Source organism: Malus domestica, chromosome 02 (genome assembly GCF_042453785.1).
Source record: "Malus domestica chromosome 02, GDT2T_hap1".
Lineage (NCBI taxonomy): Eukaryota > Viridiplantae > Streptophyta > Magnoliopsida > Rosales > Rosaceae > Malus > Malus domestica.
In genome coordinates, this window is record NC_091662.1 from 32,231,551 (window position 1) to 32,258,066 (window position 26,516).

At 37.4% G+C, this 26,516-nt stretch overlaps 2 protein-coding genes across 5 annotated transcripts; one reads left to right on the plus strand and one right to left on the minus strand.

Annotated features, from left to right (window-relative positions):
- Positions 1-6,012: 6,012 nt before the first annotated feature.
- On the minus strand, positions 6,013-10,514 carry LOC103407313 (SUN domain-containing protein 1). The gene is made up of 2 exons (XM_008346243.4): positions 9,284-10,514; positions 6,013-6,591 (listed from the first exon to the last, which is right to left on the minus strand). The coding sequence occupies exons 1-2, from the start codon at positions 10,346-10,348 to the stop codon at positions 6,292-6,294; spliced, it is 1,365 nt and encodes a 454-aa protein (XP_008344465.2). The 5' UTR covers positions 10,349-10,514; the 3' UTR covers positions 6,013-6,291.
- A 2,819-nt stretch (positions 10,515-13,333) lies between these two features.
- Positions 13,334-19,953, plus strand: ZIP1 (ABSCISIC ACID-INSENSITIVE 5-like protein 2). 4 transcript variants are annotated; one of them, XM_008347946.4, is made up of 4 exons: positions 13,334-13,598; positions 14,522-15,466; positions 15,554-15,625; positions 19,726-19,953. In XM_008347946.4, exons 2-4 carry the CDS (start codon positions 14,651-14,653, stop codon positions 19,804-19,806), a joined length of 969 nt encoding a protein of 322 aa, XP_008346168.2. In that variant the 5' UTR covers positions 13,334-13,598; positions 14,522-14,650; the 3' UTR covers positions 19,807-19,953.
- Positions 19,954-26,516: the final 6,563 nt, after the last annotated feature.

Below are 26,516 nucleotides of genomic sequence, written 5' to 3' on the forward strand. Positions count from 1 at the left end.
AATATAAAAATATAAAATAAAAACAGTTTATAACAAAATTAAGTATAACAATCTGAAGAAATAGAAAGGTTCTGCAACTCAACTTAAAAAAAAATGATAGCAAAAAAAACACGACGTTAAATATATGTAAATCTTATCAGTCACTAATTCCGACATAACTCTTCATATAAATTTAAACACAAAAATATACCAAATATAATTATATAATGATGAGGGGGGTCAAAAGAAAGAGGGGGAAGAGAAGATTGTGAAATGTCCCATCAAATAAAGTCCAGACACAATTGGAAATTGGGATTGGGATTTGGGAAGTAATCGTTGTTTTATGTCAGTTTGTACTTTGTTTTCTTCTCCGGAAGAAAGTTGGTTTTGAAAATCCCGGATCTCTTTCTTCTAATTTATCAAATTAGAGATTCTGTATTACTAAAATTTGATCAAACAGTTGAAATCATTATAATTTCTAAAGTAGATTCATGTTTATAACAGTTAAATCAAATTTCAATGACACGAATTTTCTAATTTAGGAAATTAGAGGAAGGAAACGGATCCCTTTTCTCGAAAATCTACATGCTACTTGTCTCTTCATCTCTCGAATAGTTGAACTGTTATAACGAAATCATCAACGGATCTATTTTTAAATGAGAAAAAATCTATTTGGTACTTTGTTCTTAAATTTTAGCAGATTATGGTCATGGTTTTCGTGCGTCCCACTTTCTAGTTCATTAAAACTTGATGGGTGAGAGAAACGAGGGGGAGGGGTTTATTTAATGTCTTTTTTATTTTTAATTTTGTGTGACAGAGGAAAAAGAGGCCCCACGTGTGTATGTGTGTGTCTCCGTCAAACAGTCAAACTTGGGAGGCTTTGTTTGTGGGTTATGGTTTCCTGGCTGTACGGCAGGCGTTGCCACCGCTGCCGCCAATATAATAACCTTAATATTCCCTTGGCCGGTCCCAGGTTTGGGCTTTTGGGGCTCATCGTGCACTTTGCCAATTGTCAATCTTTCTTTCTTCACGGTTAAACTACATTTTACATAACGTGGAAAATGTTATGGAGATTTTTATAAAAGTAGGACTCTCCATAGATACTTTGGCGCCTCATTGTTTACACAATTTTAGTGTTGACAATATAAAGTTTTATGCTTTAAATATGAGGTGACGGAAAGTTTTATTTTAAGAGAGTCTTGCATTTCTCTTTATCAAAATTTAAGGTCAATCTCACGATGGACTATGAGGTTTTGATTTTCATATAGCACCATGATAATTTTGAATAACTTGAGCCACTTTACACCTTTTTGTTAGGTTGACTGTTGGAGGGTGAGTCTTAGCTCGGATTCATGAGCAGTTAATGGTTGACCATACAATCAACTTAAATTGATGTAAGTTGGAGGAATGTCAAAAGTCTAGTTGTAATGTGAAAATTTTGATATTATGTGATCTGATTTGTATTAAAACTCACACCAAACCTCAGTTGGTTAAGATGCATTTAGCCCTTTTATGGTTGTGGAGACCGATTTACACTTGCGGACAAAAGGAGGACCGCACTATTGGCGTTTTCTAGTGTTGGAATTTCAAATAAAAAATAGTCTAAAAGGACAAACCAACTAACTTGATTTGTCAATAACTAACTAATCTCGATCGATATTGTACTGAAATCGATCTGGTCAAACGTCGAACAGGTTCTCAAATCATGAATAGTCAGTAAAGTAGAACCAATTTTAAACTGTCAGTAAAATTGAACCAACTGACTCAATTTTAAAATGTTCATATTTTAATGTAGAACTAGAACCTTTTGGACTGAAATTGAGCAGAACAAAAACTTCCAATACAACTTTTGCATTCTTATATGGAACCAAACTAGTTCTATTTGCTCCACATTTCTAGTCTTTTGTTTTCGTTCCCTAGTTCTATTGGTCTTGGGTTTGTCAAGGGCAAAGCCTTTGGACCACGTAACACAGCTTACAAGAAATGGTTGTCGACTGTTTAACCATAAAATGCTAAGTATTGGTTTTAGGAAGAAGCTAATTAAGCATACAACAAATGTGTAAATTTGATGGTACCAAAAACAATGTCGAAAAAAGGAAGATCAATTTCTTCAAGGCTGGCAAAGCGAGGGAGGGGGCTCCCAGACAACATGTTTTGGACTCAACATTTTTGTACTTCAAACTTGAAGCTGCTGGATCCCATTCCCCACACACACTTCTCAATATTTGAATATAATGTTTAATCTGCACTTTTGACTGTGTTTGGATCTAATATCTTGACTAATTGTGCCTTATGTTAAGTTTGTGATGGATTATGGGTGTGATGAGGATTTTCAGTTATATAATTATTTAAAAAGAGGTTATTCAATAAATTTATATAATGTTTTCTGAGTATGCAAATATGATGGTCGTGATGAGACTGAATAGTAATATTGTCCCACATTATAAATTTGGATCATATCAAGGACATATACTTTTAACACGTCATTCTATAATGTATTTCAACGATTCAAACATCTATTTTTAGGTCTTCTAAAAGAATAATATGATTTCTCTTTGAAAGTGGATAAATCGATAACATTAGATAAATGAGCTTGTTGTCTCCAAGTCCCAAACTTAGGACCCAATTCCGAAAAACACCATACCTTGAAATGGTTTGATAACTCTTAAAGCACCATATTCTCTTACAAGTCGAATTTTAGGGACAAGTTCTACTCATGAACTCTAAATTATATCCACTCCGCCGGTTCTCTAGTCCTCTCTTTGCCGTTTTGTTGCTACCCTATTCCAAACCTTTTGGACCACAATATTGGCAACAAGAAAAAAGGGTGGTCAAAATATAGTTCAATCAATCATATTATTAAGACTTGCTTTCTATTTACAGCGGAAAGGTGCAGATTCTTTGAAAAAAACCAGTGAGTGAGAAGACCCTTCTGGTCCCAAAGCATCAAACATACTATATATATATATATATATATATATAGTGTGTGTGTACAGACACATATAATATACACATATAATATATTCGTAACCTGTAACACCAATAATATTCTTACTTTTTGGTTTTACATTCTAGCTTATTAAGCAATACTTGCAAAAAAATTATGTGGTTTGCGATTCAATTTAAAGCTTCAGCCTTGTAGAAGGTACGTGTTATGATTTATTTCTTCATTTGCATTGTCCACGATATTGAGAGTGCTGTTAAGAATAAACCTTCATTGTGACAGGCTCGCCTCATGACTCAAATGGTTAAGGACGTTGACTCTTGTATTCGAGCTCATGTGTTTGAACTCTGTCATCCGAAAATATCACTTGTATATAAACAAAACAAAGAACCTTTTGACTACGTACCATGCAACATAGAAAGTAGAAAAACCCTTCATTCTTTTTCCCACGTCGAGAAACCATTCTTTCTATCATCTTTAAACATGTTTTTGGGGGCTAGCATTTTAATTAATTCAGTCAAACCCAAAACCAAAGCATCAAAGACCAAAATATGCTTAAAGGTTAAATCTTGAAACTAAGACTAGGTTTCCGTTTCAAGCGGAAAGGTGCGAAGTTTTTTGGAAGGAGCCGAGCCAGTCATCGCTCATCAGCTAGTGAGATTTATAGTCTTCTCTTCTGGTCCCAAAGCATCCAAGATATCATTACGTTCCAAATAGTAGGGATTACTTTAGGCATTTAGGGGGAAGGCTAAGCATACAAAACGTATGGGCATTTGATATAAAAGGAAGAGCATGTTTCCTGGGTTGTTACTTTAGGCCTTAAGAGGCAATGCACGCACCAAGAAAATTATAGTTTCTGGAAGATAAAAGGAAGAACATTTTCGATTCTTTTGGTTACAGTAATGGATGGGCCGAAACATTATAACAAATAAAATGATCTACACAAGAGGTAGGCTTTCAAAAGCATGATAACATACCCAGCTACTCTAGATTAAAGTCCAAATAAAGCAAGATTATCGGCTAGAAAAATCTCGTTCACAATCCAAGACATATAGTCATCCATCAAAGCTATTCTGGTATGCGTAATAAACAAATTAGCAAAACTTCTCACATTTGTGCTTTTGAATTGAAGCATTCGAGGTTTATGATTCAGTTCAAAACTTCATCTACATAAAAAATGTTCTAAAATATGATATAAAACAGTTATAGTCATTAGAGGGATCTAGATATTATACTTCAAAGGTTGGAACCCATTAACCACGAAGGTTTTTCTAAGTCCAATCTGATGAATCTTGAGGCAAAACTTAAGATTTGGATTTTGTTGGTGGATTACCAGACTCTTTTGGTCATTTACTCACACCCCTTCTTTTAGAATCTTAAAGGAAAAGAAGAAAAAGGAAGAAGATGCAAGGATTTGACGTTGATGTGTGAAACAAGGGAAAGAGGATTTGTTTTGTTTTGTCCCACATCGACCAGCTGAGCATGAGCACCATTCTTTATATACCTGACACGTGTAGACTTGATCGCCGAGTTCAGTCGCGTGAACTTGTGACCCAAGTGGGGGCACTAAGGATGGTTTGGAAACGATTGAGAGGTGGACAACCTACGGTACGTGTGGATCCATTTGAGGGGCTTAGTGGGCCCTTGTCGGCGTGCCGATGTGGACCCAGGTGACACAGGTGTTCGCGCGCGTGGTATGTAAGAGAAGCGGCCGCCCTGAAGCGTAGGCCGGAGCCGCTGGCCAGAAGCACAGCGGATACAGTTGTTTCCGGCCACTGTCGATAAGCACAGCGGCGGCGATACAGTCCTTCCGCCTTGTAAAAGAGTAGCTGGAAGATTTCTTTACCTCAGTGTTGAGTAAAGCCCGTTGGCTTATCAGAGCAACGGGGGCTCTTACTGCTGAACTCCTCCCTCCGCAATGGATCACACGCCGGCACCCCTCATCTGTCCCACACCACCGTAGGACCCGCTCCTCAATTCCGACCTCCATCTTTTTTAAATCAATTATTTACCCAACATTTCCTATTTATTTAACGTTTAATTTTGTTTTCTACATACTTTTTTATGACAAAATACATAAAATTAATTGACAAACTAACTATTCGAGAGAAAGTTTAAAGGGCTAAAAACAAAATTCAGGTCACTTATTACAAATGGTCTTAATAACATTAAAAAAGTCTACACTAAAAATTGTCATAAAAACTGATCTACCTTTTCAGAATAATGCATAAGTTAAAAAATCGATCAACATCGTCTCTGAATATAAATCGATAAATCAATGTTGTTTTTTCAAAATTTCGTAAAAACTTCTATTACTAATCGAAAATGACATACTCACCCATACACGACTACATAATTACTAATTAACACTAAAATCAAAGATGTAGTTGAAGGCTTATTTAGGCCTCTCATTTTTAATGGTCTAAAACAAGCCCGCTCATAAAACGCAACCATTTTATCCAGTTGCTAAATAAATCAATGTTTGATATAGTTTGGGATCAGTGCTAATAGTCCAATCCTAGTCCTAATCCAGCCAATCAAACGTGCCATAAAAAGTATAATCACAAATATCACTCTGTGTCCTGGTCCCTGGAAAACAAGATGTTGAAGTCTTTACGACCAAAAGCCGGCCGGAGGGAGCATGGCGCTTCTCAGAACCACCAAAAGCCGCGGCCTCCCGCTACCTCCATCTTTTTGCATCATCGCCTTCAGCTTCATCTGGCTATAGAGGCTCGATGGTCACTGGCTCTCTGGTCTTTACAATGGCTATAAGCATATTAATCCACCAACTCCACACTCCCTTTCAACTTTACAATTGCCCCTTGAACTTCAAACCTTGTTCCTCTTTGCCCACCGAACTTTCAATTTGGTTCAAAGCCCTTCTAAACTTTGCGTTCATGACAATCTCTCTTCCTAATCGTCAATTTTGTCGCAAGTTCGAAGAAGCGGCCAACCCTGGAAGTGAAGTACAGGAGGAACTACCTTCGTGAGGTCCAAGGTCAAGTACTCTTTCACATCAATGGAACAAGAAGCATGCAGAAACAAACACAAAAACGAAAATTGACAAATCACAATAATACTCCGGAATATACAAGAAAATTCTCTGTTTCTATACCTGTAACCCGTGCCTGATTTCATTACTTGGTGCATAGAGAGGAAAACACAGAGAAAATACCATACACCTACCAATACATGAATCCAAACTAAAAATATCAAAGAGACAATACGCGATATCAACAACTCTAGAAACATACCGCAAATTTCTACCTACCAAGTTATAAATTAAACGAAAAAAGTATTGAGTCTTCATATTCAATACAGAAGTGGCCTAAGAATGCTGCTCCGCGAACATGGTAATGGCATTAACGCTACTGCTGCATGGCCATCATGGACAAAACGTCTGGTTCATGTCCGTGCACTCTCAATCGATATATGCAAGTATGAGAAGGGCTTCCATGGTTGGATGTGAAGTCTAACCTCACTGTGTCAATGAGGCCAGACAGTGCCGAGTCCATGGTATTGAATGTCTGGGCATTGCTTTTCTCAAGGTCATAAGTAAATTCAGCCAGGCGAAACATCTCTGTATAGACTTCTGGATCATCCCCTCCTCGCAGCCACCCAGAGATCCTGCAGTCCTTGGGAGCACTCGATCTGTCATAAGCGACGCTCTGTTCAAATATAAAAACAAATATGTTAGCATATTTTTTAAGGACGCTATCAATGAACACAATAGAAAAGAAAATCAAGGACAAAGAGGTCGGCTAATGAACACAATGGTGGTGAACTGAAGTCAGAATGCTTGTGGAGACGAGAAAATGCTTTTACATGTTAGTTGGTTTACATGCCATGGTACTCCAACATTGCAATAGATGTTAAAGCTTCCCCGTAGCCAAAGAATATAGAAATCAACAAAGTAACCAAAACCATAAAAGGAATTCAAACTAATCCTACAGAGTGGCAATGTAAAGGAATTATATATAAGCAGGTTCAAAATTTATTGTAAACAAAGTTAATTACAGAGTACAGTTATAGAATCAGTAATATTCAGTTTCATTTCTTGCTTAAATGCTTAATGGATGTCTACGCTCAAAGCTTTCAAGTAACCAAATAATACAGAAATCCCCACATGTTTAACTAAAGATATTTGGAAGGATTAACTACAAGATCTGCAACCAATTTTGTTATGCCGAACCATACGACAAAGGGAATATGTAAATTTGTTTATATAACTAATCAGAAAGGCAATTATTTGGTCCAGTAAGGACAGGAAAAATAAGTTTACAATCAAAATACATCCCAATATGGGTAAAAGAAATAATCAGAAACGCGTTCCCACAGACTATCATTATCATGTTTTAATATTAATTATCGCATATATTTAATATTAATTTCTCGCATACAAAAAGAAAAACATTCTTGCAACTAATTTTGATTCCTAACACCTTATTCTTAATTTAATCCACAGTTAAACCAAAATATCATGCCCAAAAGAATTTGGGTTCAGTTTACAACACGAGCACATAAGATAACCATTCTTAATTGACCATTTTGTATACACTGGTACATTACAAGTTCCAGTTCATAGTAGGCCTATGCACTGGTACATTACAAGTTCCAGTTCATAGTAGACCTCATGAACCGCATCATTTGAGTTTCTGTAACTAGATGATTCTGCTTTTCAATACTTTACTATTTGCTTGCTGCTTTAGCCTACATTTTACAACCCAAGCCTTCCTACGATAAGCAACAAGAAGCTCATTCCTGAATCCCTGTCACCTACCGAAACTAACAGATGATATCCATCCACATATTTACTGGCAAATCAAACATGTTTTTCCGACTAAGCATTTCCATATATTATAGGTCAAAGTCAAACTAAACAACATGGTGCATAATAGCAAACAGACAAGAACAAGTACACATACAACTCTATCGTATGTTTTTACTACATGAATTCAGAGGCTCCCCGACTATAATAAGACTTGATTTCAATTTTATCAGCCTACTACTCAGAACATACATAGACTTCTTACATAAAATAAGGAGACTTGGAACTATCTATAAATATTAATATAATTAAGAGGATGCGTTTCTAAAAGATAGTAGGACAAAGAGTTCAATTGTGGACATAACTAAAGTCATCCATAGCTTCAAAGGGTTTCAATTGTGGAACTAGTAAGGACTAAGGACCCCACAAAAAAATGGTTAGGCTTGATTCACAAATTTGCCAACCTGGTTAGAGATCTTTAAAAATACAAGTGTGCGCATGCACACACACACAACCCCACATAGAGTTTGAGATTACTCTCCATGTATTGATAATTTTATTTTAATGAAAATGCTTTAGAGATTTATATGTTACACAAGCCGCTATGTTTTGAGCTTTTATATTAGTATGGATTATACAATATAAAAAAACATGTAAGTCATTACAACACAGCACAAATATCTACATACAAATCAAGCTGTGAGAGAGCATACCACATTGCTTAAAGTAAAGGCAGACGAAAGCTGCCCACGAACTAATAGCAGAAATAGCAAAGGATTTCAAATGAGTACAGCAATGCAATGAAACTTGTCACTTTAGGTGAGAGATGCACAAGTACAAAACCCCTCTGCCTCTTGTATATGTCACATAATACAGCCTTCAGTGTAGTACATGCTTTATTCATTCAATTTGTAGATAGAAAAACACTTTCGACCTACTGAATGCGAGTCTTCAACAAAAAGGGGATAGCTCTACTAAATTAGTAACCATTTTAACTCTCTTGAAAAATGGCTCAGAGCCTCAGAGTATTAAGCTTCCACGAAGGCAGGGTCTAGGAAGGGCAAGATATGCGCAGGAAAAGCCTGTTCTAAGTGATATTATCTAAGGTTAAAAAAAAAAATCCAGCCTAAAGATAATCCACCTAGACTACTTCACAACCCCTTACAGAACTTCTGCAAATTTAAAGTTACATGTCGTATGAAATGACAAAAAAATCAACTATCACCAACAAATTAACTAAAATACTTCAAAATTAAGAATTCATTTTGTCTAGTTTGGAATCTTGTAGTTTAACCTTTACTTCAACATAACTAATAACCGAAACAACTTATTACCAAAAGAGTAAACATGTCAAAGTTCGGAGAACAGTAACTACAATAGATCTATTCTTGCGTGAAGGTCATTGACTATATATCTCAATCCCACACTTCCTAGCACATTATTGCCTGCGAGTTAATTCCGACACACATCTTAAACAATATTCATATTTCTGAAACTGTAGAGAATTTAAATTGTATCCAGCATAACCAATACAAAAGATAAAGAAGCAACACATCAATAAGCAAAGACTAAATAGTGAACAAGAACATCACCTTTGCAACATGTTCCAGAGTGATAGCCTCGGGAATGATCTTAGTCCGCAGCTTAATCTGGACAAACCCACTAGTCCCTTTCAAGGGAAAACAATGGCCAGGCTCTCCAAAACTGGGTCTCAACATCCTATCAGCATCACCGTGAACCCCATTTTTTGTACTCTTCGAGAACCAACTGCTCCCTTTCCCCACCAAATATGGCTCTGAATGCTTCACAATGGAAGCCCCACCAGTGGCCAAAGCATAATCCACCCTCCCAAGACCATCCGCCGCATGCTTCTCTATTTCTTTCTCAACCACATTCCTCGCATAGGCCCTTATGTCATCCAAAGTCGCACCCAATTCGACATCTTCGCTGCTCTTCACCTTCTTCTTCAAATCCTCATACACCTTTTCAAACTCTTGCTTCGACAACCACTCCACGCTCCTCAAATTGCCCACCGACCTCTCCAACCCTTCACTTTTTGCCTCCAATTTCTTCAACTCACTCTCCAACGCAACCCCTTTATCCTGTATCTTCTTCTCCATTTCTCTCCTCAACCCTCCGACCTCGCTCTCGATCTTCCGGTCCACAACCTCCACCTGAACCTGAACCATCTTCGTAGTGGTCTTCATAAACGCTTCGACCTCCACTATTCGGCCTTCCAAGTCCGAAAACGCCATGGGAACCCCAACCCCAGACCCCAGAGCGAGTCTCCTGACAATCTGAAACAAACCGAGAATCAGAACAAGAAGAATGAAGTTCTTGAAGAAGACTCGGAGGACGGTGACCCATCGAGGCTTGGGATCAGCGGCTAGGGTTTTGCGAGAGCGGCGACTGGACGGCGGCGAAATGGTGGAATTGGGGCCGGTTTTCTTGGGTTGAGCGGACCGGTCAAGAGCCGGTTCGCCTCTGATGGAGTAGTGGCTCAGATCTTTAGAATTGGTAGCGGTGTCGTCGGCTTTGTGGGTTTGGGGTTCGGCGGAGACAAGTTCAATGTTGGAGGACTTCTTATCGAAAGCCACGACGGGTCGCCGCCGGGTCGTCGCCGGGTTCGCCGTTATTGAAACGGTCGACGCGGACATTGGATTTGAGATTCGGGTTTTGCTGGATTAGATACAAAAATTTGAATTGAAAAGTTGAGGAATGAAAACGAGGGAAAATGGGGGAATTTTGGGTTTGGAAGAAAATTAAGCGATCTGAAAGAAAATTAAAAATAAAATAGTGGGGAAGTTGGGAATTTGGGCGATCCGGCGCGACGGTTTTGGGCGGCCCAGTTCTTACTTTGGGCCGGCTGTTTCCATGAGTAAATTGAAGGGAGTTTTAACGAAAAGCCCACGATACTATTTACTTTAACGAAAAATCACATTTTTATACTAAAAGGTCAAACCTGATACTATTCACTTTACCCTTTATTTTGTCCTTATCGTTAAAACTCAAAGTTTTTAAGCCATTTTCATTAGTTTTCCTTAAATTGAATGGCCTTCCTCATTTGGTTTATGGTAAGTGAACAGTAACGGTTGCGGTAGAATAGAACAAATCATTGTCACTTTGAAAATTTAATCTCGAGACGTGACTAAATATATGAACTGAATTGCGTAGTACTAATGAATTCTTCTAATTTCATGGTTGTATCTAACTTTTAAAGTTAGACTGCTTACGTACCATAAAATAAGACCAAGCCATTTGTAGTTTACCCTTTTGTTAAGCTCCAAAAACATCTTATATTTACAGTGACTTCTAAAATTTATCATGGTCTATCTAGCAGGAAAAAATAGGGTTCCAAAATCACTTAATGAAACTCGACAAGTGGGATTCCAAACCAACTTGAAATATAGAGGAATATAGGACTCCGAACCAATTCAACAATACCGAATGGGAAGTGACTAACTCAACAAAATGCAGAGGAACATAGGGTTTTGGACCAACTCAACAAAACCGAATGGGAAGTGGGATTTCTGACTAACTCAACGAAATCTAGAGGAATATAAGATTTTAGACTACCTGAACTGAACCGTATCGGAAGTGAGCTTCCGGACCAACTCTACGGAATCTAAAGTATATCGAGTTCTACACCAACTCAACGAAACTAAATTGAAAGTGGGATTCTAGACCAACTCAATGCAATTAAGAGGAATATAATGTTCTGGACCAACTCAACGACACCACCCCTAAATACGTGTAGTCCTCCTAACGAATTAAACAAGTAGGACCATAGACATGTACCTGATAGTGTTGTCCCCCAATTCGAATCATAATTAAATTATTAATTTGAAAATAAAAATCTATATCCTATTACTCAACATCAATTCGTATCAAAATCTTTTCCTTTGATACCTCCATCTTCAAGTGGAGTTTTGCAGGCGCACATGCATTGAGACATGGTAATTATTTAATTTTGTTGAATTTCTTAGTTGTTCTTATTTAATCTATAAAGTATAAAAAAATAAAAAATAAAAAAGTCTTGAAAAAGTCTCAAAACATACAAATAGGCAGAAGGAGCATGGAGTGCCACGTGGCCACTGTCTGTTGCATTAGAGTTATTTAATTCGATTTTGTGCCTACAGAGAGGGCCAGCGCAACTTCTTCCACAGCGTTTAATCACTACTGGACAAAACCCTCGTTATTTGGGTTGAGTCCACGCACTCTTGCTCCCCTGCCTGCCTTCCCACGCTTATTTCTGTACCGCAATCATATCATCCAATACACAATTTCAATTTATTTATACAGTCAAATTTAAAAACTGTTTTCTAAATACAAATAGTCTTAATTTTTAAAACAACAATGTAACTATATATTAATAAAATTAACAAATAAATTGATATCGAAATTGTTATTTATGAAATTCGAGTAGCACTTAGTGGAAATGATATGTAGCCTTGTTAAATATTCTTATTTATGTCAGAAAATCCAAAACAGTGCATTCAATATGTTTTCCATATAAATTAATTTCTTCTTTTTATGTTTGGTCATTTGGGGGTTAGAAATTTGAGTTCAACTATGCGACTCAAAAGTGATAAATAATTTGGAGTTTTTGATTTGAGGGTAATCAACTAAAAATTACTATACTTGATGTAATAAATAATTAGAATTTTCAAATGATTTGAACATGTGACGTAAGACATAAACGCTCCGTTATGTGTCGTATAACATAGCGCTCTGTTATGTGATGTAAAACATAACGGAAGCGTTATGTGACGTAAGACGTAACGCTCTGTTACATTACGCAAGACATAATGCTCCATTATGTGACATAAGACCAATGTTTGAAATTTTTTAGATAAGGTCGATATTTCAGTGGAAATATCAAAAAAGATTAAAGAAAGATATGGAAAGGGAGGTGAAGTCTAGATTTCACCTTATCTTGGAGAAATTCTTAAGTTTAATCTAAAATCAACATATTTTGTCAATATATCCAACATATTGGTTAAATATCGGATAAACTCTTATATTTCGTCTAAACTAGTGTTTGACACTCCTTAAAATTTAATTTTGAATTTCCATGATTTCTATTGAAAATAATTGATATCGATATCGATATATCCATCGATATTTTCACAAATTTGCATATTGGTATTTCATCGATACCAATATTTTAAACACTGTGTACGTCATAATGCTCCATTATGTTATGTAAGACATAACGCTCGTTGTAAGAGAAAGTGGAGCCATTTTTGCACTCTTAAATGTTTTAGCCATTGAATTAAATAAATCAAATACGATTCATAAGCTAAGAGTAAGTTGAACAAGTTCAGTCAGAAATGTAATTCACCTTATCGAATAACTTTTTGTGATGGTGGCATATAGCCTTGTTCTATTTGGTCAAACAACCTTATCTAAATACCTACCTACAGTTGAATTTGACATAAAAATTTTGAAATTAAAACATTAAAAATATATTTATTTAATCTATACATTTAATATCGAATATAAAAATGAGTGATGATATAGACGAACCATTTTGTGGTGGCACAAGTGGACCAAGCAAATTGGCAGCCCATAATTAACTGATGAGGGCGCAAGTAGAGGAGCCTAGCAAGGATAAAAAAGAACTAAATTTTATAAAATGAAAAATGGGAATTTTTGGTTTTTGCAGAAAGCCAGAAACCTCTCTCTCTCTCTCTATCTCTCTCTCTCTCTCTCCTCTGTCTCTTACAACTGCGCTCTTTTAGTTTTGTTTTTCTGCAAATTGGATACATTCAACAATAGATACAGTTGGTATGTGTGAGTACTGCTGCTGATGATTCCAACCTCAACACTCAAGCAAGCAACAATCTCTTCAACCCAAAACTCTTCCTGTGATTCAGATCGGACTCCTCTCTCTCTCTTTCTAAAGTGAGTGCTCTCTCTCTCTCTCTCTCTCTCTCTCTCTCTCTATATATATATATGTATGTATGTATCCGATGCTCTTTATCAGGCAGTCCTCTCAGTCATTCTTCCTTCTTTAAAAGAAAATTGTTTGAACTTTGTTTTATTTTATGAGGAAAGACATTCATGCATTTGGGAATGAAATTGGGTCAGTGATTTTTTTTCTTTTAATTAGAAAAACACTAATTTCTGTTGCATGCAAATCTAATTTCTGGGATTTGGGTTTTTCTGTGGTGAGGTAATGTTGTGAAATTTTGTTCCTTTTTGGAGAATGATGTAATTTCATTTTTCATGCTTCATTGTGGTGCTCTTTGATTTTCTGGGAAATTTGGATTTTGGGGTTTTTCTTTTGTGAGAGTTTGATTGCGGGTTTAGGGTTTGAAAGCATTGGGTTAAATGGAGGCTATGCAACTCCTTCAATCACTTGCATGCAAGAGTTCATAGCTGTTTCTGGTAAATCCCTCTGCTAGTTTAGACCCTGATTTTTTAAATTTTTTTCTTTTTTAATCTTGATTAGATTTGGGTTTCAAGAATTTGCAATTTGGTAATCTGTTGGTTTTTGTTTGTATTTTCTAATAAATTGGACTATTCTTATCCATTGAAGGGAATTTAACCTGTAATTTTATGGGCATTAATCTAGCATATTTTTCTGTCTTTTTAATAGCAGCTTATGGCTCTACTGATTGCATGCCTACATGACCTGATGAGATCCTTCAAACCGTCATTCAAATTTATTTTGCATGTGTGTGTATTCATTTGCAAATCATGTTGATGTGTACTCACTTTCGTTGTCATTCTTCTTTTAGTTACTTTTGGCATTCGTACCATACACAATGTTGTTAACTAGTAAAAAATTCTTAGTCTGAAATATCTCAGTTTTCTTGACATAGGTTTCTGATATTCAGGTTGATTGCCTCAAGTAGGTTTAAGGCTGAAGCTGCTGAGCTATGGTATCGCTTAGTATATTTAAAAGTTTAGACTTTCATTGTAATCGACAATTTCTTATTAAGAATTGGTGAATGGGGATACCGACAATGGGATCTCAAGGTGGGGCTGATGGTAATTGCAAACAGTCACAGTTCCAACCTTTGGCACGGCAAAACTCAATTTACAGTCTTACCTTGGACGAGGTACAGAATCAGTTAGGTGACTTGGGGAAGCCACTCAGCAGCATGAACCTTGACGAGCTTCTAAAAAATGTATGGAGTGCTGAAGCTAATCAGATCATGGGTATAGATATTGAAGGCAATACACTGGTCAATCAAGCTCAACTGCAGCGTCAGGCAAGCCTGTCATTAACTAGTGCATTGAGCAAGAAGACAGTTGATGAGGTTTGGAAAGATATTCAACAAAGCAAAGATGAAGAAGAAAAGAAATCTCAAGAACGACAACGGACTTTGGGAGAGATGACTTTGGAGGATTTCTTGGTCAAAGCCGGAGTTGTTGCTGAAGCTGAAGCATCTTCAGACAAAAAATATGCTGATCCTCTAGTTGGGGTTGATGCAAATGTGGCAGCACAGTTGCCACAAGGTCAGTGGATGCAGTACCCACAACCACAATATCAGCATCCACAACAAAGTATGATGGGGGTATACATGCCAAGCCAACCTTTACAACCACCAATGCATGTAGGTGCTGGAGCTATGATGGAATTGCCGTATCCTGACAACCAAGTTGCGGTGCCTTCACCCTTAATGGGTACGTTATCAGATACGCAGACACCTGGGAGGAAAAGAGGCAACCCTGAGGACATAGTTGAGAAGACTGTTGAGCGAAGGCAAAAGAGAATGATAAAGAACCGGGAATCTGCTGCACGTTCGCGAGCAAGGAAGCAGGTCAATATTTCATATCTTTTGGTTTATAAGTCCACACACAAGGTTTTCTTTTTGCAATTTTAGCTGAACATTGAAAACTGTTAACAGGCATATACAAATGAACTGGAGAACAAAGTTTCACGCCTGGAGGAGGAAAATGAAAGGCTAAGGAAACAGAAGGTCAGGTTTCTTTTAGTATGATGTATATTTGTATTTGTTTCATTTGATTTCTCTAATACATCTTGAATTGGTGACTGATGATTGTTGCTTGCTTTAATTCAACTGCGATTAGTAAAACTCTTTCTTTCCTCCTCATTAGAAAAGAGAGAATCTTAGTTGGCTTCTTTTCTTTCATTTGGCAGTAGGAAGTTGTTTGTTTTGCATCAGATTTAATTATTTAGATACAAGCCTGTTGCAGGTAATTGAAACATGCACACACAGGCACCACTAACTAAGTTCATCAATGGATGATTATGACAGAGTCATTGATTGTGGAGAAACAGTGATGTAGGAATTAGGATAGATTTGAAAAACATTGTATAAATGCTTTAGCTGGTAATTGTCTTTTTTTAGTGTATCCGAATCTTTGACCCAATTAATCACTAGGCGCTCCCCACCCCACCCCACCCCACCACCCCCCCCTCGGGGCCTGACCCCACAACATTTGGGGAGCGAGAAACTCTAGCATTTGCTAGGTGGGTACCGTGGGAGAGAGTCGAACCCCAGACCAATTGGTAGCTAGAGTTTGATAAAATTACAGATTGGTAGCTGCATGATTGAAAAACATGAAGAATTCTTAGGGGCATTATCCAGTATTCAATAAATTAGAAACATCAAAAGCAAAAAAACTCATGAAAGAAATGAAGGAAACAGGGAGAACATTAATTGTTCATTCATCAATACCATCTTAAGGACTGTACAATTGTCTTCCTTAAGGAGTGTTCTTTCCCTTCAATAGCTGTACTTTTTCTTTTGAGCAAGATGCATGGAGGAGTCACTCTCCAATTCCCTTTTTACCTTTTCCGTGAAGTTTCCATGCCATCCTGCAAGTAAACCACTAATGGACCCTAGAAGCATCCATTTAACCTTGGGAAAGGACAAATAGCCGTAATTAACCTGGGGACGAAGTGATAAATACGATATGATACAAATAAAACTTTGGCAGGGGTGAGTTTATAATGGATAAGAATGTAATGTTCTTTCTTTCCTGCTTCCTAGAAAATATTGGAGTCCACTTCCGTTCTAGGGCCTACAGATTGTGAATATGATCCTTTCTATTCAATAGGAAAACAGTAATTGCCTTGTGATATTGTGAATATTACTTCATATCCGGGCAAAATTTGAGCCCGGGTTTAGGACCTAAGGTAGAATCCTTGACATATGGGCGGTTAAGAATCTATTGTACTTTTTCCTAGTTCCTGGAGAAGATTGGAGTATGCAACAGTCATTGCCTCAATCTCATGAATGAAACTTCATATCCTGGTGAAATTTGAGCATGGATTTTGGTAGAGCCCTCGACTTATGTTCAAATATAAGGGAATCTTCGTTGTTAGATGCTAAGTCTAAGGCAAGTTTTATCCTAATATCAGTGCCTCCACTGGTTGGGGTCTTTCACCCTGAAGTTTGATTTAACATAACCCATTATATCGGAACTGCAATCTTGATTAGTAGATCATATGCAGTCACCGTGTGTCCACCGGATATGTGCACAGTTGTGTCAGAAGATTTCATATATTTTTTAAAGGATGAAGTGTGAAGCTCTAGACTGTGAGTTATGTTGTAAGTTCTTTTGGTACTCCTAGCATCTCAGTGTACCTCATCAGGTTTGATAATTTGAGCACATGTACTCACTTAATTCAGATGTACATGTATAAATTACAATCTAAGAGTCTAAATGAATTTGCGGTTTAAATATAAATGCTAAATGGAATTTGATGATATTCAACCTAAGGATTAAAAAAGAAGCAGCATAAAGGTAATGGTATGTATAGCACAATATAACCTTAAAAGGGGTTGGGGGCTCATCCCTTTTCATCCACTCTTTTACATGTGGCTATTAGTTAGCTAAATTATTCCAAAATTTGCAGAGTTTGATACAAATGTATCTACCCAAGAAAAGCCATGTACTAACTAATTTAAATATTTCGAAGATATTGAGTCATCACACACTTGTTTATTGCATGTTTTAAGGCTAGTTATTAGAATAACCAATACAACTTTGTATCGCATTTGTTTGTAGTTGATGTGGTTGTCTTAATGAAGAGGATTTTTCCTGACTAGTGTTAAACTTACGGGTGATACCTTTTCTTAAGGCAGTTATTTTGTGCATGAGTAGGATTTTCCTCAACGATTTTCATGAGCATTAACTCATGGATAGTTATAAGCAGCTTTACAAGTGGCATTATTGAGGAGATAGTTTGAATGTCTAGATAAGGTTTTACACTTGATCATACTCTAATGTCCAGATGGCTTCCGTATATGACCATTTTCCCCATAAATTAAAGTTTTGTTACAGATAATGTTAGGAAAATCTATAGGTACACTACAATGCATACTATACCGACCTACTATTATGTAAACTCCAAAATCCCCGTTTACCCTCTAAACAACATTTTTTTTCTTTGAAAGGAAAACAAATACTAAACTGCCTGCTTCTGCTTCTGGCTCTGGTGCTGACTGGCCTCCCTGCAACCCTAATGTGTGTTGCTGGGAGACAAGTCCCAGGGGGGGGGGGGACTCACCGCCGGGCAGGGAAGACTTCTTTTCATTTTTATTAAAGTTATTTTTTTCTTTTCGTTTTTGCTCTTTTAAGCTTATTCAAATGGTAAAGATAGGAAGTTTCGAGAAAATAAGGTGCATAGTTAATATGGAGTAAATTGTTGGGTACCCCAATTAAATTTTCCAGGATGTTATGAGTACATTATTATCAATGTTTTTACTGACATGCTTTCAAGACTTATGATCCAGAGTTAGTAGTTTAGAGTTTTAGCCTTGTAAGTTTAGGTTGTAGCTTGTGTAGTAGCTGATGAATGTTCTTACTATTAGTTCCACCTTGAATATTGGGATTGTTTCTTGCTCTCACAATGCTTTTGTTGGCAAGCAGATACTCCTAGTTTCTAATGAATGTTTAAGTTCTAGGGCAAAGTTGGACATGGCATGATTTTTTGGAACGTGGTGATTGTGGATGAGGTGTAGAAGTGTGTCGGGGTTTACTTTTCAACTTTGCTTTAGGTTTGGGGAATGGGTGCGAGTATTTAGCATCCTAATATGTCTAGTCATATCCCTTTGAGGAGCACTTGGTTCTTTGTAAGTTTGGCCATAAGAAGGAATGCTTGTCCAATTATTCTGGTGAAAGTGCAAGAGAGAGTGGGAGGGGAAAGTTGGTGTAAAGGGATGTAATTGGGTTTAATGTCTGTCAGGATCTTCTAACAGGATTGGAATGTAGATTCTGAAAGGGATTATTGTTTCAAAATCCTTGTGAGTGGCATGCTTTGCAAGGGTTGACATGCCACCAATTTTTTAATTGTAAAGATGACTGCATTATCCATATGTTCGGGCCTTCTTGTACCAGTTGTTAGTGATGCAACCCATTTCTACACGTGTTAACTAAAATTAGTTCCTAGGAATAAGTATGGAAGAGAGAGTGGAGAAACTTTAACTTAATTGAGGACTCAAAGTGGGCAGCACATAGAACAAACTGAATCGTACCTTAAAACGATAGTCTGAAAGCCAATATTACATTTGTTGGACTTTTTATTTAATAAAATGTTTGTTTCTCCTCACAAAAGTAATTAAAAAATTTGATGTCCCGCTTTTTAATTTTCATCTGTAGTTTGGACTTCATTATCTACTTGTGTTGTTTTGGAGGATCTACTTCCTCCTTTCATTATCTACACTTTTCATTCAACTTGCATTCTATTTTTCCAAGCTGGTAGAAAACTTGCTGCCTAGTTTGTTCTTGACTTTGCATGACGTTGAGACAACGCCTTGATTAACTGCTCATTTTCTACCTTGTATGGTTTTGATGGAAAAGCTATATGGATTATCAACTAATGAAAGAGGGGAGAGGGAGATGAGACCAAGAAGAGAGATGCAAATTTTGTTCATCTCTCTCATCTTTCTATCTCATTTGTCCTTCTCCATTCTTCAAATATTATTGAAAATAAAGAAAATTTTCAGACCAGGCTTGAGAATTTTCTAAATTTTAAATCAAGAACGAAACAAAGTATCAATTTTTTGTATATTAGATATCTTATTCGTTTTACTTTGTGTCCTTGCAGGAGCAAGAGAAGGTGTTGCCGAGTGCTCCGCCTCCGGAGCCAAAGTACCAGCTTCGTAGAACGACATCAGCTCCATTCTGAAATTTGTATCTATATGCATCTGCTGCTTGTGCTTTCCTTTCTTTTCACTTCTTTGTGACATTAGTTGCGTTAGGAATTTTCATCGAACCATTTTACTCAATTGTCCTTAAGACTTGTCCAGAAAATATTAGTGTTGTGTTTTCGAAATTGTTGTGTTCATGGTGTCTTGCTGCCTGCTGCAACCCATGCCATTTAGAATTAGTCCACGCCCGTTCTTAGCCATGTTCTTTGCTGGGGTTCGGGTTTGGGTTCTGGTTCTAGTAAGTCTAATTCGTAGTACAAATATATCTGGTGATGGTAAAGTGATGACTCATTGACATCAGGGGTTGAGGATTGGCACGAAGCGCCTGCGTTCAGGTTTCAACGGAAAACATTGGCCTCATCACATTTTTATCTTGGGTAATTCTGGCACTGCCGCACCGCGGCCGTCACCGCCTTTTGCTTCACGGAGTCTCTGAAATTGCATCTGAGCGGCTACCAATATGGCCGCAGCGTGTTGGTCCAACTGCGGTAAAGAGAAAACAGCAAGCTCTGAAGAACCTCATAAAAACACCATCCAGAAATGCCAAAACAGCAGCTGCATCTCCTTCAAACATCACTGGGAGCTACCCATCTCTGTCGCACACTGGTAGTGCGAGGGTTTCTTTGACCTTGCCGTTGCTTATAAACTTTCAACGATTCCCTGACATTCATAACGAGCTCAACTGGAGTTGCTTTCCTTGCCATAATAGTTCATTCCGCGTCTCCCATAGGTTCCATAAAATCATTAGTAATTCAAACTTCGCCACAGGAAAAGAGGGAGCACTTTGTATCAACCAAGCCCTTATACTTAGGTGGCCAAAGACATTAATCCTCAAGCCTAACCCTGCGAACCAACGGCCGCAGCAAAGGAGCAATCTCGAAGAACATGCTCTATTGTTTCAACCCATCGTCCACATGCTAAACACAACTCGTCAACATCGACCTTCCGATGCCTTAGTTTAGCTTTTGTTGGTAACGCATCCAGGCAACTCCGCCAAGCTGCAATCTTCGCTTTCCCCAGTGTTTGGATGAATATTTAATGTTGGGCTCAATACAATTAAAGGCCCAAGCGTGCAAAAATCAGAAAAGAATTAGGTTGGGACATGTGGCAGCTTAGGAAGAATTTAAAACCATTTTTAGCGGCTAATAGGCAGCATGCCAATGTAAGAAGTGACAAGTAGTAGAGGGCAACTCACCCTCAGCAAAAAGTACTTTTCCATGGCATGGATATCTAATTTAGCAAAGGCTGATGATGGCTCACCGTGCTCTGGAAGACATCACCAAAAGGGAAGGCTTGGACAATCGGGCTAGAAAAGTCTATAAAAGCTATGAAGGGCGCAAGCATACGTCTCTCTCTCAACCAATCAATCAAGCAACTCTCAATACACTCAACAACGAAATTAGAAAAAGCTTTAGTTCGTTCATCCCTTGTCCCTTTCAAGTCGCATGTCTACCATAAAAAGCTCTCTTTTGTCCAGTTTTAGAAGCTCTACTACCATTCCTTTTGTTGTAGTATCAATCCCTTGAGTAAACCTCGTTTATATTTCCTTTTCCAAGATTTCAATCACTGTCAAATACAAGGAGAGGTGTCTGCAAGAGGATGAACCTTGCCCAACAAGGTTGTAATCTTGCCCGAATCTCCTTTATTTGTATTTACGTAGAATAGATCTGCTATTTCTATATATTGAATTAAACCTTGTATCATTTTTAACTAATTCCATTCAAGTGTTAGTTATGATTAACCCTGATAAACTAATTACTCTTGTTTCTTTGCCATCCACTTAAGGTAATAATTAAGGAATTAACTTGAGTGACCTTGAACTCTTTTGTGAACGAACGTATACCACTATACATGAAAGTTCTTGATCAAAAGGCAAGAAAAGAATTTAATACAGACTTAACACATCTATGAACAATCCTAATAATCCAAGAAGTTAAAGTGACTTGTGGTGCAAGAAATTGATTAACTAAACAACCAAGTAAACAATTTGTTAAACAAAAAGAACAGTGGCACACTCATATTCATGTTAATTTTGATTGTGAGCTTGAAGGCCTAATAAAGGCCCCACAAAGGCACCATTCAAACTAACAATAAACGTATATCACAAAAGATGCAGAAACAAACCTTGCCCAACATGCAAGATAAGGGGAGTTATGTGAGGGACAAATCTAACCCGACCACGCGGCACTGTCGCATTCCACAGTTTTTTCCACAGCAACTTTTCACCTTCCTCTGAGACTGAAGGTCCCGCTGCACTACCACCAACTTACACAGCTTGGCGAAGGAATAAACACTCTTAGTGAAGGTAATAAACACAAATTAACAAAAAAAGATTACAAGAGTTACAAAATGTGAAAGACTAAAAGACTCCATCTTAATTTTCCACTAACAACAAATAACGACAACAATTTTAATTTCCCACTAATATCAAATAATGAGAACTGTCTTAATTTTCCACTAATGACAACCATAATTATCTTATTTAAAATTAAAAATGCACCAACATAAATCACCAACTTGATCAAACTCCAGTAACTTAATGTTACCAACTTCCTTTCCTATATATATACACCAACCATTAACATATACTCGTTTCTAATAGTCACCATTCTCATACACCAACCCTTAATCATGGCCCCTTACCGAGCCTTGACAATCCGTGCTTCCAACGCCGTTGTGTGGGACTACCGCACAGGGCGGCCACTGGATGAGCCCCCAAGTCCACAGCCGCCACCATGAGATTTGATACGTTATGCTATGCCAAATGGGATAGAGGCTATAACATCACTAAGCAGTGGAAACATAAATGGTCACCATCAACTCCTACATCGAAACACAATTGCAACTTGTTATGCCTTTCGCAAAAGGGCCAAAGAAAGGATGGGGGCGAGAAGAATTTATGTCTACTACGATAGATTCTCTGCTGGCCATGAGTGGCTTTTGGATGGTTGGGTGGCCGAAATGAGGACCACGTAGTCGGGCCAACATTGGGTAACAATCTCTTACATCTAAACTATTTTCATATCAAGTGATTCTATATATTTTTTGTCCATTTATATTCAAGGTTCTAAAAGACGCTGCCGCTAGTTGGACGGCGGGCAGAGGTTTAGTGCGGCCTAGGTGGATTTATGTAAATTTATTAGATATCTTGTAAATAAGTGCCTATTTACACCTAAAAAAACTATACTTTTATAGATAATAAAAGAATAATAAAATGCAAAAAATAGAAGTAGAAGAATACACAAAGTATATACTTCCAAAAAGTTCAATATCTAAAAAACAATAAGTATATAATCATAATGAGAAGGATTTGGATGATAGACTAAATTCTTCTTATTCATGATCCTTGCATTAGATTGGACATAAACTAAATTATTTAATATTGTTGTATAAAGTTTATTTCTTTTCTTTGTATGTATCCCCTCAAAAGTGCTCCAATTCTTTTCACTATTGGATCCTCTCTTAAGAAGGGCTTCCATATATATATATATATAATGTTTCTTTTTCAGAAAAAGTACCAATCTTTTTGCATATTTTTCTACTTCGCATGTATGTGCAGCTTTATTTAGTACGATCCTCTGGGGAAACAATATAACTCCAAACAGAAAGTTCTGAAATTCTGGGAAGACCAGTGACGCTATGAAAAATGAAAAGGCAAGTTGAAGACTAGCTATATGTATGAATAATGGCATTTTTGCATGCCAAAGTGGGAGTAGGATTCTCTCATTCAGTCCAGTCCCTTCCTTTCTCACTTTTCTTTTTGTTTTTCTGTTTTTGTTTTTCCCTGTATAAAAAAGTCAACATCAAATATTGATGTGGTTTAATCATCACCGTTCAAATAGAAGAAAAAAAAGTTTAAAGTTTTCGATCATTTAAGCACTTTTGCGGAAGCGTGCAACTGTCAGATGCTTTCCCCATTAAATAATATTTCAAGAACTTAAATTGTTAATAAACTTTTCAGCTTGTTTCTAGTAAAAGCACTTGTAAAAAAGACGCATATGAATATAAATACTTCCTGCATAAATATTAAATAGTCACAAATAAGGCTTTAGAGTCCACTATAGTAGGAGTGGTTTCACAATCTCTAAAATTACAATGCCAACTTTTCTTGTTTCCAACCCAACTCTTCTATCTCCTCCTCCTTAGCCATATAATTTTCTAATGGCCACAGTATAACTAGTAGAGCTCCTCCAAGAGCAACAAGAACCTTTGGTCAACCTCTCAAATTGTGAAATCCATATATATATATATATATATACACACAGAGAGCTTAAGGGGAGGGATCCCCATTTTTTGAAAAAAATGGGGATTAGGTGTGGGGCCCACTTTACATCTAATTTCAACGATCCGAACCGTCTATTTTGTTAGTCTTGATTCATAGATCATCCTTGCAAAAATTCAATTCAATCCGAAATCATTTGCCTATTTAATTATCAATATCAAATTTCATATTTTCTTATATATCAAAGTATTCGTTCATTTCCTTGAACCCAATTAGATGTCTTAAACATTTCCAATTTAGCTAATATTTTGCAAGGATGATCTATGAATCGAGACTAACAAAATAAACGGTTCGGATCGTTGAAATTAGATGTGAAATGGGCCCCACACCTAATCCCCATTTTTTTCAAAAAACGGGGATCCTTTCCCTTAAGCTCTCTGTGTGTATATATATATGTTGTGAACATTTCTAGTTTAAGTATGATTGTGTAAATCCTAGATTAGATTTGATTCTAGTTATCCTTTCCTATTACAACTTGTATTACTTGGAGAAGAAGGAATATCTTCTCTCCCTTTACTACTATAAATAAAGGCACAAGGTATGAGGGATAACAACACACATTCCTCTACAATTCTACAAACACACATCTCTATTCCCTCTCTCCCTCTGCCGCCGACCCTATTCCTTTGTCAGATAAAAATAGACCACAACACGTTATCAGCACGCTCCTACCGCTGCGCTTAGGAATCTGACGTTGGAGAATTTTTTTTCTGCATCAAACCAGTTCATCCATATCATCACGCAATCAGGTTCTTTCAAAACAACGGCTTTTAACTCGATATTTTGCAAGCCTTGATAGCATGAACATTCACCATGATGCATGACCCAACTTTACGTTTAACGTATTTTAGATTCTACATAAATTGTGTGTGCCTCATAACCAAAATTGCTGCAATTATTGAATTTGATATTTGCCATGAATTGAATCTTACATATGTACATGCATTGAAACTATTATTTGCATATGCATCAAAGTAAATATGTGATTCATTGAATTATATATGCATATAATTATATTTGAATTGAAAAAAAACCATATCGGGAATTCTAGGGTTAATTCAAACCCATGCCACCAGGCCTGCAGCTTGCATCGATCCTCTGAGCCAAAGACCACGGTTGGAGCTTCTGCTCCTCGCCCAAACCCTTAACCCCGACACCCAGCAGGTGTCGCCACCAATCCATCATCGTGCCTAGCCTCCTTAAACGACCTGCAGATCGTCCATGGTGTCTTATGGCCGAAGATTTTCTCGAATCTCGTCGAAATTTCTTTGAAATCCCAATTTGCTTCATAGGGTTTTTGATAGCACGACGAGATTTCGTCAATCTCTATTCTCATTTGGGTCACCCGTTGAACCCACAAGTTTTGCCGAACCCTAGAGCCCTGAGGACAGTTGCCTGAAGTGACGCCGGCATCCCCTCGGTTCAATTCCGACACCCAGCGCTGCTGGGGTGTCCTGGTTCCCTGCAACCCGAGCCTTAGTGGGCTCCTGTTCCTCGGCCCATGTGCGCAAGAAGAAAAAAAAACACTTTATTTTGGGCCAGCCTGAAGCGGCCCGCGAAAAAAAAAAGAAAAAAAAACATTTTTTTGGGGCCAACCTGAAGCGGTCCGAGCGAAAAGAAAAAAAAGAAAAAAAGTTTTTTTTTCTGAGTTTGCTTAATGCAGCCCACCCTGTGAGCTTGCAGCTCACCCCGAGACCCTCCATTGCCCAAAAGTTTTTGGGCATATGTCTCACGGACCAATTTTTTTAGCCACCCATGGCTCCATTTTTTTTTTGGGTCCCGATTTTTATTCGTCTAAATTATTTTAGACCTAATGGGTTTTATATTTTTACCCACACTTACCAAATATTAATTCAATTATAATTATACACCTAAAAGTTATATTTTTGCATATACTTGTTGCATATTTGTTTGCATATATATTTGTGTTTGCCTGCATGAATATATGAACCTGAAGTTCATAATTACTTTGAAACCTGAAGTTTCTTATAAACATGCCTTGTTTGAAAACATGAAGTTTTCATTTAAACATATCACCCATGAAAACCCGAAGTTTTTCATGCAAAATTAACCAATACATGTCTATTAGAACCTGTATGTTCTACTCCTATGTGAATGGATTGATTTTTCTCCATTACACTAACCATATCTTGTCCATCTATTTTGTGATAGGAACATGTCGAATTTGAACAAACTCGACTTCACCGCTTTGGAGGTCTCTGGAAGGAACTACCTCAAGTGGGTTCAATATGTGAAGCTCCACCTCACTGCAAAGAACTTGCGTCCTACTATTGAAGAAGCAACAGATAAACCTGTTGGCGAAGCTGAAAAAGCCACTGCTATAATCTTCATCCGAAAATATATCCATGACGCTTTGCAAATTGAGTACTTTGTTGAGGAGGATCC